This window comes from Procambarus clarkii, chromosome 86 (genome assembly GCF_040958095.1).
Source record: "Procambarus clarkii isolate CNS0578487 chromosome 86, FALCON_Pclarkii_2.0, whole genome shotgun sequence".
NCBI lineage: Eukaryota > Metazoa > Arthropoda > Malacostraca > Decapoda > Cambaridae > Procambarus > Procambarus clarkii.
The window spans coordinates 4,925,464-4,938,044 of record NC_091235.1 but is presented as its reverse complement, the minus strand read 5'-3'; the positions used below and the strand labels follow the sequence as shown (position 1 = coordinate 4,938,044).

Sequence of the window (12,581 nt, the reverse complement as noted above, 5' to 3'; positions counted from 1 at the left end):
TGAGGAGATAAATGCCCCGCTGCCTGGCGCCACACGCACAATACCCGGCAACAACTAAGAGTCTGCCTCGGGGACATGCCATGCCTCTCTTGCCTTCAATAATTTCCCGTTTATCCTATATTACCATCGAATGTAGATCTATCATATACATCAGAAAACCTCATCAAATGTATTTAATGGACGGGTATGGTCAAATAATAACTGCAAAACTCAAGCAAATGTAGATTTAAACTTATATATGTATATATTATATGCGACTCTGAGTGGGCCTTCATGGTCAATACAAGAAGCAGACTATATCCTTCCTTCTGAGTCCGTGGCAGGTCAGCACAGTGACTGGGCGATGATGGACGTGCTTCTCGACATCTCAAACATCAAGTTGGGCAGGACTAATAGGATATGATCTCGTGTGTCTCTTATTTGTCTAGGGTTGTGCAGTCTCACTTTCAAAGGCTCTTCCCGGGAGGTTTAAGCAAGTGGTACTGCTAAGATCCCATAGAGCAGCTCTGATTAGTGACCTTTTGCACAGCAGCTGGGAAAGACACAGTACCAGTGGAGGTAGCTCCGATGGACTAGTCCAAGATTGCTTCTTACTGGTGCATTGAAATCTCCTGATGGTCAGCGCAGGGGCGCACTCACAGGGAACCAGCAATTACGCGCAGAGTAATTCGGCAAGAAACAAATATTGACTAGGTTTCCAGTCGTGCGAGGAAGCATATAGAAGCCCCTCACTCAACACCATCCTCATGTGTAGAAACCAACCACAAGCCCAGTCGGGTAAGTACTGTATTACTATAACTAATTTAAGTAAATAGTTTATTATTATTATTATTATTATTATTATTATTATTATTATTATTATTATTACCAACTGTTTCCCACTTACCAAAATATACATATTTGCCAGTTGTTACTTTACACAGCTTAACAACTTACTATGAAGAAACAATTCAACATTTTTCCAGAATGCTGTAAATTTGCAATCATATGATTATAATATATTTGGACAACACTACTCATAAATTAAATACACAAAGATATAACAACAAGGTGGCCATTCTTCATGATCCAGTCGGTAGTCAGTGCACCTGAGGACTTTTTTTTTTTTTTTGAGATATATACAAGAGTTGTTACATTCTTGTACAGGTATGTGGGTTCGATCCCATTGTAAAGCTTCAATAATGTTCTCTTACATTAAATACTTCAATTTTAAAATTTCTGTAACATACATCTATGTATATCAGTGAAGCTCTGTCTTAGACATAACTGAAACAGAGAGCATGGACCACACTCCAGCGAGCTCGCAACAAGTCCCCGGTCGCCCTACAAAGTCTCTTTCCTCCACACAAAGCATGGAGGGAAGCACTGTTGTGGAGCAGTCCTCTGGCGACCTGCCCCGGGCCATAACCTAACCTCGCTGGGTCCCTCACTTTCTTACCTCTGTACTCACTCTGACTGTCAGTTAAACTATACTGGCTGTACCTGTATAGTGCGTAGTCCTATATTCTCTCTGCCTGTTAAACCCTCAAACTCTAGGCTCTATACTAATTTTTTCTTTTCTTTTATGGATATTCCTGCGTGGGCCCTAAGCCTCTGGCTGGCCCGGCCCAGTGTTACTCATTTCAGTCTTACTGAGAAGGTGGATGACTTGTATGTTGACTTCAGCGAGGCTGTGTCCAATATGTTGACTTATAGAACGCTGTACCGTGTAACATAATGAACGTGAGGTCACTAGATTGTTTTGAAGTGTTGGTTAGACATATATATGCTTGAGTTTGGGTGGATATAAATATGAGCTGCTTTGTAAGGACCAATAGGCCTTTGACAGTTTACTTAATTCTTACGTATTTAACAACATCTGCTTTGTTAAATCTCAGTGGTAATATTATTTGGGTTATAATGTTCCAATTGTTTGTTTTGTTTATAATGTTTCAGTAGTTTGTTTGGTTTATAACTGTACACTGTGTTAGATAATGTTGTTATCTTATGTTGCTTTTAAGTTGGGAATGCCCAACAGTTGTCTGGCATTTCTCCACAATGCTGACATTTCCTCTCTTCTTCTCATAACCCGTAAGCCCATTGCCCATGCACTTAGGGGCAAGTCCGATGCGGTGTAAGTGCACCTCTGGTCTCTTGTTGTTCCTTTTCATCAAAATACGTGGTTTTTACTTGGTTGAATTCTAATACAAAACGAAAGATTTTGACGTTGCAGCTGCTGTGTTGTGGTCACTGTAAATCTTCAGCAATGCTCTAGCTCTATTTCTCAATCTGTGGCAGGCTCTGTGGTACGTAAATGTCTGCATTCCTCATCTTAGTTGCAAATTTTGCAGCTTCATCTGCAATGCCATTTCCTTGTATTCCTACATGACTTCGCACCTAGTTAATAAGTATTCGACGACCTTGACGTCTGAGTGTTTGTATCAATGTTTTGACATTTGTGGTCAGATGGAAGTTTTAGCTTTATACTAAGTCTGTTAAGCCCTAACACTATAAGCTTTATACTGTCTATGTCTGTTATGCTCACATATGCTTGGCACTATACTGTGTGCCCGATAATCTCTACGACACCCCAGCTCTATAATGTGTGCTTGTTAAGCCCACAGACCCCCAGCTCTATACTGTGTGCTTGTTAAGCCCTCAGATCACCAGCGCTATACTGTGTGCTTTTTAAGACCACAGACCACCCAGTACTATAATGTGTGCTTCTTAAGACCACAGACCACCCAGTACTATAATGTGTGCTTCTTAAGACCACAGACCACCAGTGCTATACTGTGCGCCAGATAAAGACAGAGACAGCTTACCAATAAGAGAAGACGTAGCCGGTCTCCAGAAGACTCAAAAGTTTTGCTCGGGTCTGTCTGCCTCCTGCTCCCACCGCTTGTGTTGACGTTCTGCCTGGCGATGTTTGTTTACATACTCCATTATCACCAGCACTTTGCGTGAATTACTATAATTCTGATGAAGGACATGTAAGTGTGGCCACAGTTTTCTATCATAAAAGAGTACTGCTAAATACTGTAATCTGGTTAAAGCGCGTGAGCCTATGTCGTAAAATAAAGATTAATTAACAAATATTTATTGCGGCTCGAATTAGCTTTTATAAGCTTGCCAGGTGGTCGCAGACCCTCAGCTAACTATACCCGTATGTGCAATGCAATGATAACGACAATGTTTATTTAGGGAAAAGAACATACTGTTAAGGAAAAGAATGAATCTGAATGGAGAAGTGGGATACAAGAAGTTGGATTTCTAGATAATGTATATACTGTGCCTAAATCCACTAAGACACACAACGTTCCGAGCATAACTAATGGCGACGTAACAAGATTGCGACTTTTTGTACACAAACTACCCTCCGAGACTTGAAACTAAAGGTAATCTGTAATATTGCGTATTTATCGATATTTTTTGCTTTTGCTTCTTAACCTGTTTGCGTGAATTAGGTTCTTGTGGTGGCTGCTCCAGTGGTATTGTAGAATATATTATTAAAAAAAAGGGCAGAAAGAGCTCTACAGAAAACTACTGGCCGATCAGCTTGACATCACACATCTGTAAGCTCACGGAGAAAATCCTCAGGGAGGAAATCTTTCAGTGAACAATCTTGTACAATCGACACAACATGAGTTTGTTAAAAAAAGATCCTGCCTTACAAACCTGCTCACATTTTTGGAAACGGTCACCAGCTACTCAAAGGCCGTCCGGGGGATGTAGTATATATGGATTTTGCTAAAGTATTTGATAAGGTACCACATGAAAGACTGGCAAGGAAATTACAGGCCCATGGAATAAATGGAAAAATATTAGAATGGATAAAACAATGGTCGAAACAAAGAAAACAAAAAACATTGTGCTAAATTAAAACGAAACTGAATGGAGAAATGTGGTATGAAGGGTACCACAGGGGTCCACTTTGGAGCCATCCCCTTATTGTCATTTACATTAATGACAGATGAGAATATTACAAACCACATCATCAAATTTGCAGATGACACAAAGATTTATGGTAAAGTGGGAAATGATAATGATATTGAAGCCTTAAAAAGAGATCTGCATAGACTCCACAAATGGTCAGAATGCAAGACCTTGCATGTGGAGCACAGCAACCCACACCACAACCACCAAATCAATGCCATTACATTACAGCAGATTGATGATGAAAAGGACCTGGGAGTCAAAATTCACCACTCATTGAAAGTTTCACAATAGACAGGGGGCAACTGTCAGAAAAGCTAACTAAATCCTCGGAATTATGAAGCGTATCTTTGACTTTAAGGAAAAGAAGGTTGTAATTCAACTGTATAAATCTCTGGTGCGCCCACATTTGGATTACTGTATCTAAGCACAGAGACCTCACTTTCAGAAGAACATAGCTGCTCTGGAGAAGGTGCAACACCAGGCAACAAAAAGTTATTTTAGAGCTAAATCATCTCTCGTATCTGGTATGGTTGAGGGCCACAGGCCTAACAACACCGCAAACCAGGCATGCCAGAGCGGATCTCATTGAAACTTGTAAAATAGTGAACCAGTTGGAGGATGAAAAGGTAAAATGTAACAAATAAGGAGTAACGGTTTTAAGCACAACAAACTCCAATGTAGGGCTGAGAATAGGAGATGCTTTTTCACCCACAGGGTTATAAACCCATGGAACCGATTACCTGCCGAAACCGTAAATGCTAAACCTGTGTTAAGTTTTAAAATCTACCTGGAAAAGATCATCAAGACAAATGGGGGGGGGGGGGAACTTTCGACAAGCCGCCGGCTTCCTGTTCTCGTCGAGGACACTTGTGTTAATGGCCCTCAGGTAAATTAGGTAAAAATATAACGTTCGAATCGTCCGGCGAGGCCACTGTTGCCCTCCGGTCCCTCAGCACATCAGCTGGAGAATGTAAACAAACATAATTCTTCTTTGCAATGCGCGAAGTATGCATGAAGGTTTTCCTCCCGATGACTGCACGAGTGGTAATGTTGAAAGATGTACTCACCTAGTTGTGCTTGCGGGGGTTGAGTTCTGGCTCTTTGGTCCCGCCTCTCAACTGTCAATCAACTGGTGTACAGGTTCCTGAGCCTACTGGGCTCTATCATATCTACATTGGAAACTGTGTAGGGAGTCAGCCTCCACCACATCACTGCCTAATGCATTCCATCTGTTAACTACTCTGACACTGAAAAGGTTCTTTCTAACGTCCCTGTGGCCAACCCGTCCTCGACTCAAGTCCATTACAACCAGCGGTCGACCCCACAGACGCATTCATAAATTTTAACATGCTGTTCATTCAAAACAGGAATTTTCTCATATATAAATTAATATTTTGATATATTAACATATTGTGCATATACAGGCATAGGTTAGGTGGTTGGGTTCTGTTGGCGATTATTTGTATTTGTAGTACGTGGGTGAAGCATATATAGCGTTGTGGTTCGAACATAATTCGTCAGTGAAGCATTTGTTTCGGAAGTGTTCGAACGAAATGAGTTGTGAGTCGTGTGTAAACCGTTTTTCATTCATAAACGGGGTTTGGCGGGTGCATGGAATCACTTTTGGATCTTTGTTTGGAGGACAGGGCTGCTGTGGCTGGCTCATTTGGGTACTCAGTTTCCACCTGTGTCCTCTTGTTCGCGTACCACCCGTGTTAAACAGTTTATATTATCTACTCTGTCGATTCCTCTTAGAATTCTGTAGGTCGTGATCAAGTCTCCCCGAGCTCTCCTGTCTTCCAGAGACATAAGGTACATTTCACGCAGTTTTTCCTCGTAACTCATGCGTCTTAGTTCTTGGACTAACCTAGTGGCATACCTCTGAACTTTTTCCAGCTTAGTCCTGTGCTTGTGGTGTCACTCAAGTGTTTCACTCACTGTGTCACTCAAGTGGCGCATCAATGTTCATAATTTAGCAGAGTTTGAAAGTTGTCGAGGTTGTCTGTTTGTGCGAGGATGATTGCAAAAATAAACATGTGAGTGGAACTTGACTCAGGACGGCAAAGGTGAGTTGTGTTGATGGTGGTAGCTAAGTGTTGCTGTTCTATAGAAATTGTCTGGTTTAGTGAAGAAACTGATTTTGTGAGGCGAAGCATGATTGAAAGTTAGTTGCAATTCAGATAGGTTAGGTAGATTAGGGTGGGAGAGTATTAGGTTAGATTAAGTTAAGTAATGTGGGGTTAGAGCCTATGAGGTTAGGTTGGTTGAATTAGGTTCGTTTAGGTTAGGTTAGTTTAAGGTGGGTTAGGTTAATAGGTGTCGTATTGCGGATCTTTACGTTTGGGATGTGATTGCATCGGTCTTCCTTAACGTGCTAGTAGTACCGCTTGTTGAATATCCGGGAGTGTTTGAAGGATGTGTCGTGGGAGAGTGTGGTTTATGTAGTTTTTTAGTAGAATTGTTAGGTGGTCGGGCGGGTTGTACATCTGCGGATTTCTTACTCTTAGTACCGGTGGTTGTGACTTGTGGCAAGTCAGCTTGGGAAGTGACTTGGGTAAGGCGTGATAAATAGTTATTTAAGAGTTAGTCCAGTATCAGTTCATATGTTTTGTTTACAGAAATGGTAGATGCTTTTGATCGGATGTCATTGTCTGTAGATGTGGATGGGTGTGTGTTGGGGCAGTCTCGGGATGGGTTGGATTCCTTGTGTAAAGAGTTTAGTTAGGAGTCGGTTCAGTGTCTTTTCTAATGAATTTTCATTGCGAGTGACATGTGATTCAGCAAGATCTGTACACAGTTTTCAATTGAAAGAGGATTGGGCTCTGGGGATGCAGGATGGTCAGTGACAGACATATCAGGTACATGCAAAGGTTGTGGTTGAGTGAGTGGTAGTGATGGATGACGAACTGAGTTAGGTTGTGTCAGTGTACTACTGTATTGTATGCTGTTGGTGGGAAGAGTTTTAATAGACGTTTTTGCTGCTATGTATGAAGGACATTGTTTGAATTTATTGTCATGATCGCAATACAGTTTGAACAGTTGAGTATATCTGACACACATTCTTGTGTTTAATGGGAACCAGAGCATTTCCCACATTTGATATCATTAGTGCATCCTTTTGAGGTATGTTTAAATCCTTTACATCTGAAGCACTGAGTGGGATGTGGTATGTACTACCTCTAGTTTATGGAGGAAGCCTTTATTCCAAACTCAATCAGAGAGAAAATAGTTTAGAAAGGTAAGTAGGGCTGTGCCAGTATCACTCAGTTCTCCGTTTGCTCTACGCATAAATGTTTTGATTCCGAAGATTGGAGTGTCATCTGCCTGAAGTTATGCTTTGATGTCGTCAGCACTAATAGTCTACAACATGTCGGATTACATATTTCGGTAATCGGTCACCTAGTGGTATATAGCATCTGACTTTATATCCACAGATATCAGTAACGTCTGAAATCTCTAGTTCCTCGCTGTGTTTGTGGTCCACTAGCGATTAAGTTCCTTTTATTTGTTAGATCTGAAATCGTGCATTTTGATCTTAAATATCTTGGAAATTTGCATGGTATATATGATAATTTGCATCCTGCTATATCCAAAAGCACTCCTATCCTCGGATGTACTTGTCATCAAAGGCAATGTTGAACGTTTTTAAACCAAGAGAACTCGTCCTACCTTGGTTGAGCGGAGGATGTTGATAGTGAGGTCGCGAGGCGTCGGGACGGTCTTTGCTGGCGGCGCTTCGCCTCTAATCTGTTTGCTTTACTGTCCAGGAAAACTCCGCCTGGATCCTCCTCTTAGACCGGGGAGACTATCTTGATCACAATACGTGCCATGCAACAGTGGTGTCTTAGGTAGCATAGGAGAGACGCTGTGAGCACCCCCAGCCATCGCCATGTAGCCTCACGCCCAAACAAACATTAAAGTACAAATCCACAAGGGCCGTGATGAGGGTTCGAACCTTGTGGATTGTGGAAAATGCAACCCGTCCTCCAAACAAAGACCGAAAAGTGAATTCATGCACCCGCCAAACCCCCCTGTTTATGATTGAAACAACCCGTCCTCGACTCTAGTCCATTACATCCAGCGGTCGACCCCACAGACGCATTCATAAATTTTAATATGCTGTTCATTCAAAACGGGCATTTTCTCAAGTATAAATTAATATTATAATATATTAGCATATTGTGCATATATAGGCATAGGTTAGGTTAGGTTAGATGTTTAGGTTCTGTTGGCGATTATTTGTATTTGTAGTACGTGGGTGAAGCATTTATAGCGTTGTGATTCGAACAAAATTCGTCAGTGAAACACTTGTTCCGGATATGTTCGAACGTCAGCAGTTGTGAGTCGTGTGTAAACCGCTTTTCATTCATAAACAGGGGGTTTGGCGGGTGCATGGAATCACTTTTGGATCTTTGTTTGGAGGACGGGCTGGATTGAAAAACGGTTTACACACGACTCGCAACTGATTTCGTCCGAACACTTCCGGAACAAGTGCTTCACTGACGACTTTTGTTCGAACCACAACACTATAAATGCTTCACCCTCGTACTACAAATACAAATAATGGCAAACAGAACCTAAACACCTAACCTATGCCTATATATGCATAATATGCTAATATATTATAATATTAATTTATATTTGAGAAAATTCCTGTTTTGAATGAACAGCATGTAAAAATTTATGAATGCGTCTGTGGGGTCGACCGCTGGATGTAATGGACTTGAGTCGAGGACGGGTTGTGAACCTTGTGGGAAATCACCTTCGGGAATTTGTTCATTTGATGCATCACGCTATTGTGATTTCTGTGTGTAATAAACATTGATGTTTTTGTTTAAATTGTTTATTAAGAGGTTCCTATACTCATCGTGTTAGTCAAAGCAGATACAGCATAAATACTGATTTCATTTTCCGAGCTTTTTCACAGACCACCTAGTGTAACCAATTATGTACTTTGAAGTACAGGAAAGTGCAAAAATAGGGACATATTGCCAGCGATGCGTGACTAAAATAAATTCCAAATTCATTAACAAGCATTATCACATTTGCATTAATGCTCACGTAAGTCACATTAACGTTAGTCATGCAAAAATCATTGGAGCACGACGGGGTATCGAACCAGCGACCTGGTAACACTAGCCGCGCTGAATCCTTCTCAGTGCAACCCGTCCTCTTAATAGAACTTTGCATTTTGACGTACACTCTACCTAAGGCCAAAAATTGTCGTACTAGAGAACGGCAGGGGCTTGCAAAATTTACACTGTCCCGTTTTCTGTTTTGGGTCCTCTGGTAGATTAGGATTAGGGCACTTTAGTACGACAGTTTCTTGTCGTTGGGAAACCTTAGGATTACGGGTTGCTTAATGGACGCAGTAGGGTCCCAGGTATTATAACTTTAAATATTTCGTGGCCTAGGGTTGATAAACACCAACTGTGCCGTGTTGGTATTCATCAGGTCGCTGGTTCGATACCCAGTCTTGCTTCAATGATTTTCGCACTTACACAAATGTTATACAATGCATCAATTTAGGACAATGAGTATTGTACTTCATCAATTAATAAAATATGTAAGAGGTAAAGTATAATTAGCCTCGTTCAAAGCCTATCATATAAACTAATTCAAACATAAGAGTAACATAAACTTTTTATCAAGGCACTGGATGAGTTGCTTCGTAAAGCTGTGAGTCAGCGAGGTTCTCATGGCCTGTGAGCCACCACGCCACCTCTGTCTCAACCCCTTATTATGGAGCTTCTCTTTTAATGTGATATATAGGCATCATAGGTACCAGGAATGTTGTTCTAATGGGCCGTGATCATATATGTCTGATTGGTATTGCCTGGAGTGGCCGCAATGTGAGTCTTAGCTTGACGTGACGGTGTGTTCCTTGCCCCTACAGGAGAGAAGGTGCGTGGGGAGGAGAGAGACAAGATGCCCTCCGCGTCTCCAGGCCTCCACGGCCGCCCCAGGTACCACCAGCTGCCCAGGATCAGAATTGTTGTGCTTGGGGCGCAGGGCGTCGGCAAGTCCGGTGAGTCACTCAGCCAGCGTGTTAACTGTTGTCGTCCTGTGGGTGGGGGGGGGGCAGGGAGCTCCTGTGGGTGTGGGTGTGGGAGGGGGCAGGGAGCTCCTGTGGGTGTGGGTGTGGGAGGGGGGCAGGGAGCTCTTGTCCTGTGGGTATGGGAGGGGGGGGGGGCAGGGAGCTCCTGTGGGTGTGGGTGTGGGAGGGGGGCAGGGAGCTCTTGTCCTGTGGGTATGGGAGGGGGGCAGGGAGCTCTTGTCCTGTGGGTGTGGGAGGGGGGCAGGGAGCTCTTGTCCTGTGGGTGTGTGATTTCAATGAACTATAAATAGTGTTCCACAATATCCCTGACTGACAGCCTACGCGCCGCCTGGCTCAAGGGTGTAATGCCATGACCATGTCCTTACAAGTACACGGTGTACTCAATCAAAAATATAATACCTTTATTTGGGCAATATTTATAAATGCAAATTATTGTAATATTTCGTTCATAACCGGTGGTTAAATGTATTTTTTGAAACAATGATATTGACTATTCGTCTTTAATTGTGTATTTTCATTTTTAATTTGTTAAGAGATCCCATTAGCAATCCAAGATGGGTAACATCTTTGGGCACGTCTTTGTGACACACTCTCAACCTGTGGTGTTAACAGCCCGCTACTGCCACTGTCATGTCAGGAAATTGAAATTGAAATAAGTTTATTGAGGTAAAATACACAGAAAGGGATGAGGTAGCTCAAGCTATCCTCGCCCGTTCAGTACATTGTGTTAATATATACATAGACACACATCACAAACAATAAACATATTACCGAACATTCTGAGAGATAAACATATACATTTCCTCCTTTACACAAGTCGTATGGTATCAGACGTACACACAAATACTTTTATGACCTAGGTATACTTCATGTCAGGAGGGTGAGGGTGGTGGGTGATGGTGCAGTGTTGACCCCCTTCTAGGGGTGTACCGTAGAACAGGTTTACTCTACTATCCAGCAAGCACAGGTCATGGGACATCCCAAGGAGCAATAATCTACACTGTGTCACAAGGTACCTGGACCCCTTTATCTCCAGCAGGGACCTCGGCGCTCCTCGCCCCTTATGGTGAGGCCCGCGACCATTATACTGCTTCTCAGCTTCCATTATCTCAGTTACTTCCCATTCGTTCTGCAGAAGAGGAAGACATTGTTATCTCATGGGTGGGTGTTGGGAAGGGGGTGTGGGGTGTGGGCGTGGGGAGCGGGAGAGAATATGTGGGCGTAAACAGGATGACAAGGTTAAGGGTGCCTTCATAAGGAGTGTGACTCACGCAGGTCTGCGCCACATAAGGTGAGGATGTACAGCCTCCCGCCACGGGTGGAGTCTGCCGGCATCACGGCTCTGGGTGGAAGCCTGCCAACACGGCTCTGGGTGGAAGCCTGCCAACACGGCTCTGGGTGGAAGCCCGCCAACACGGCTATGGGTGGAAGCCCGCCAACGCGGCTCTGGGCGGAAGCCAGCCAACGCGGCTCTGGGTGGAAGCCCGCCAACACGGTTCTGGGTGGAAGCCCGCCAACACGGCTCTGGGCGGAAGCCCGCCAACACGGCTCTGGGTGGAAGCCCGCCAACACGGCTCTGGGTGGAAGCCCGCCAACACGGCTCTGGGTGGAAGCCCGCCAACACGGCTCTGGGTGGAAGCCCGCCAACACGGCTCTGGGTGGAAGCCCGCCAACACGGCTCTGGGTGGAAGCCCGCCAACACGGCTCTGGGTGGAAGCCCGCCAACACGGCTCTGGGTGGAAGCCCGCCAACACGGCTCTGGGTGGAAGCCCGCAAACACGGCTCTGGGTGGAAGCCCGCCAACACGGCTCTGGGTGGAAGCCCGCCAACACGGCTCTGGGTGGAAGCCCGCAAACACGGCTCTGGGTGGAAGCCCGCCAACACGGCTCTGGGTGGAAGCCCGCCAACACGGCTCTGGGTGGAAGCCCGCCAACACGGCTCTGGGTGGAAGCCCGCCAACACGGCTCTGGGTGGAAGCCCGCCAACACGGCTCTGGGTGGAAGCCCGCCAACACGGCTCTGGGCGGAAGCCCGCCAACACGGCTCTGGGTGGAAGCCCGCCAACACGGCTCTGGGTGGAAGCCCGCAAACACGGCTCTGGGTGGAAGCCCGCCAACACGGCTCTGGGCGGAAGCCCGCCAACACGGCTCTGGGTGGAAGACCGCCAACACGGCTCTGGGTGGAAGACCGCCAACACGGCTCTGGGCGGAAGCCCGCCAACACGGCTCTGGGTGGAAGCCCGCCAACACGGCTCTGGGTGGAAGACCGCCAACACGGCTCTGGGTGGAAGACCGCCAACACGGCTCTGGGTGGAAGACCGCCAACACGGCTCTGGGTGGAAGACCGCCAACACGGCTCTGGGTGGAAGACCGCCAACACGGCTCTGGGTGGAAGACCGCCAACACGGCTCTGGGTGGAAGACCGCCAACACGGCTCTGGGTGGAAGACCGCCAACACGGCTCTGGGTGGAAGACCGCCAACACGGCTCTGGGTGGAAGACCGCCAACACGGCTCTGGGTGGAAGACCGCCAACACGGCTCTGGGTGGAAGACCGCCAACAGGCTACGCTACGGAACGCGGGAAAATGTCTTACACCAAGTGTCTGA

At 45.1% G+C, this 12,581-nt stretch overlaps 1 protein-coding gene across 3 annotated transcripts in view; it reads left to right on the top strand.

Annotated features, from left to right (window-relative positions):
* Positions 1-305: 305 nt before the first annotated feature.
* LOC123768917 (ras-related and estrogen-regulated growth inhibitor) overlaps positions 306-12,581 on the top strand; it is a 31,514-nt gene continuing 19,238 nt past the window's right edge. Inside the window, exons 1-2 of one of the 3 annotated variants that reach the window (XM_045759733.2) lie at positions 306-777; positions 9,815-9,946. In XM_045759733.2, coding sequence (XP_045615689.1) covers positions 747-777; positions 9,815-9,946 — 163 coding nt within the window. In that variant the 5' untranslated portion in view covers positions 306-746. Of the gene's footprint in view, positions 778-5,581; positions 5,731-5,919; positions 5,985-9,814; positions 9,947-12,581 lie in introns of those variants that run through there. The other 2 variants (XM_045759742.2, XM_069317028.1) reach the window with 2 other exon arrangements.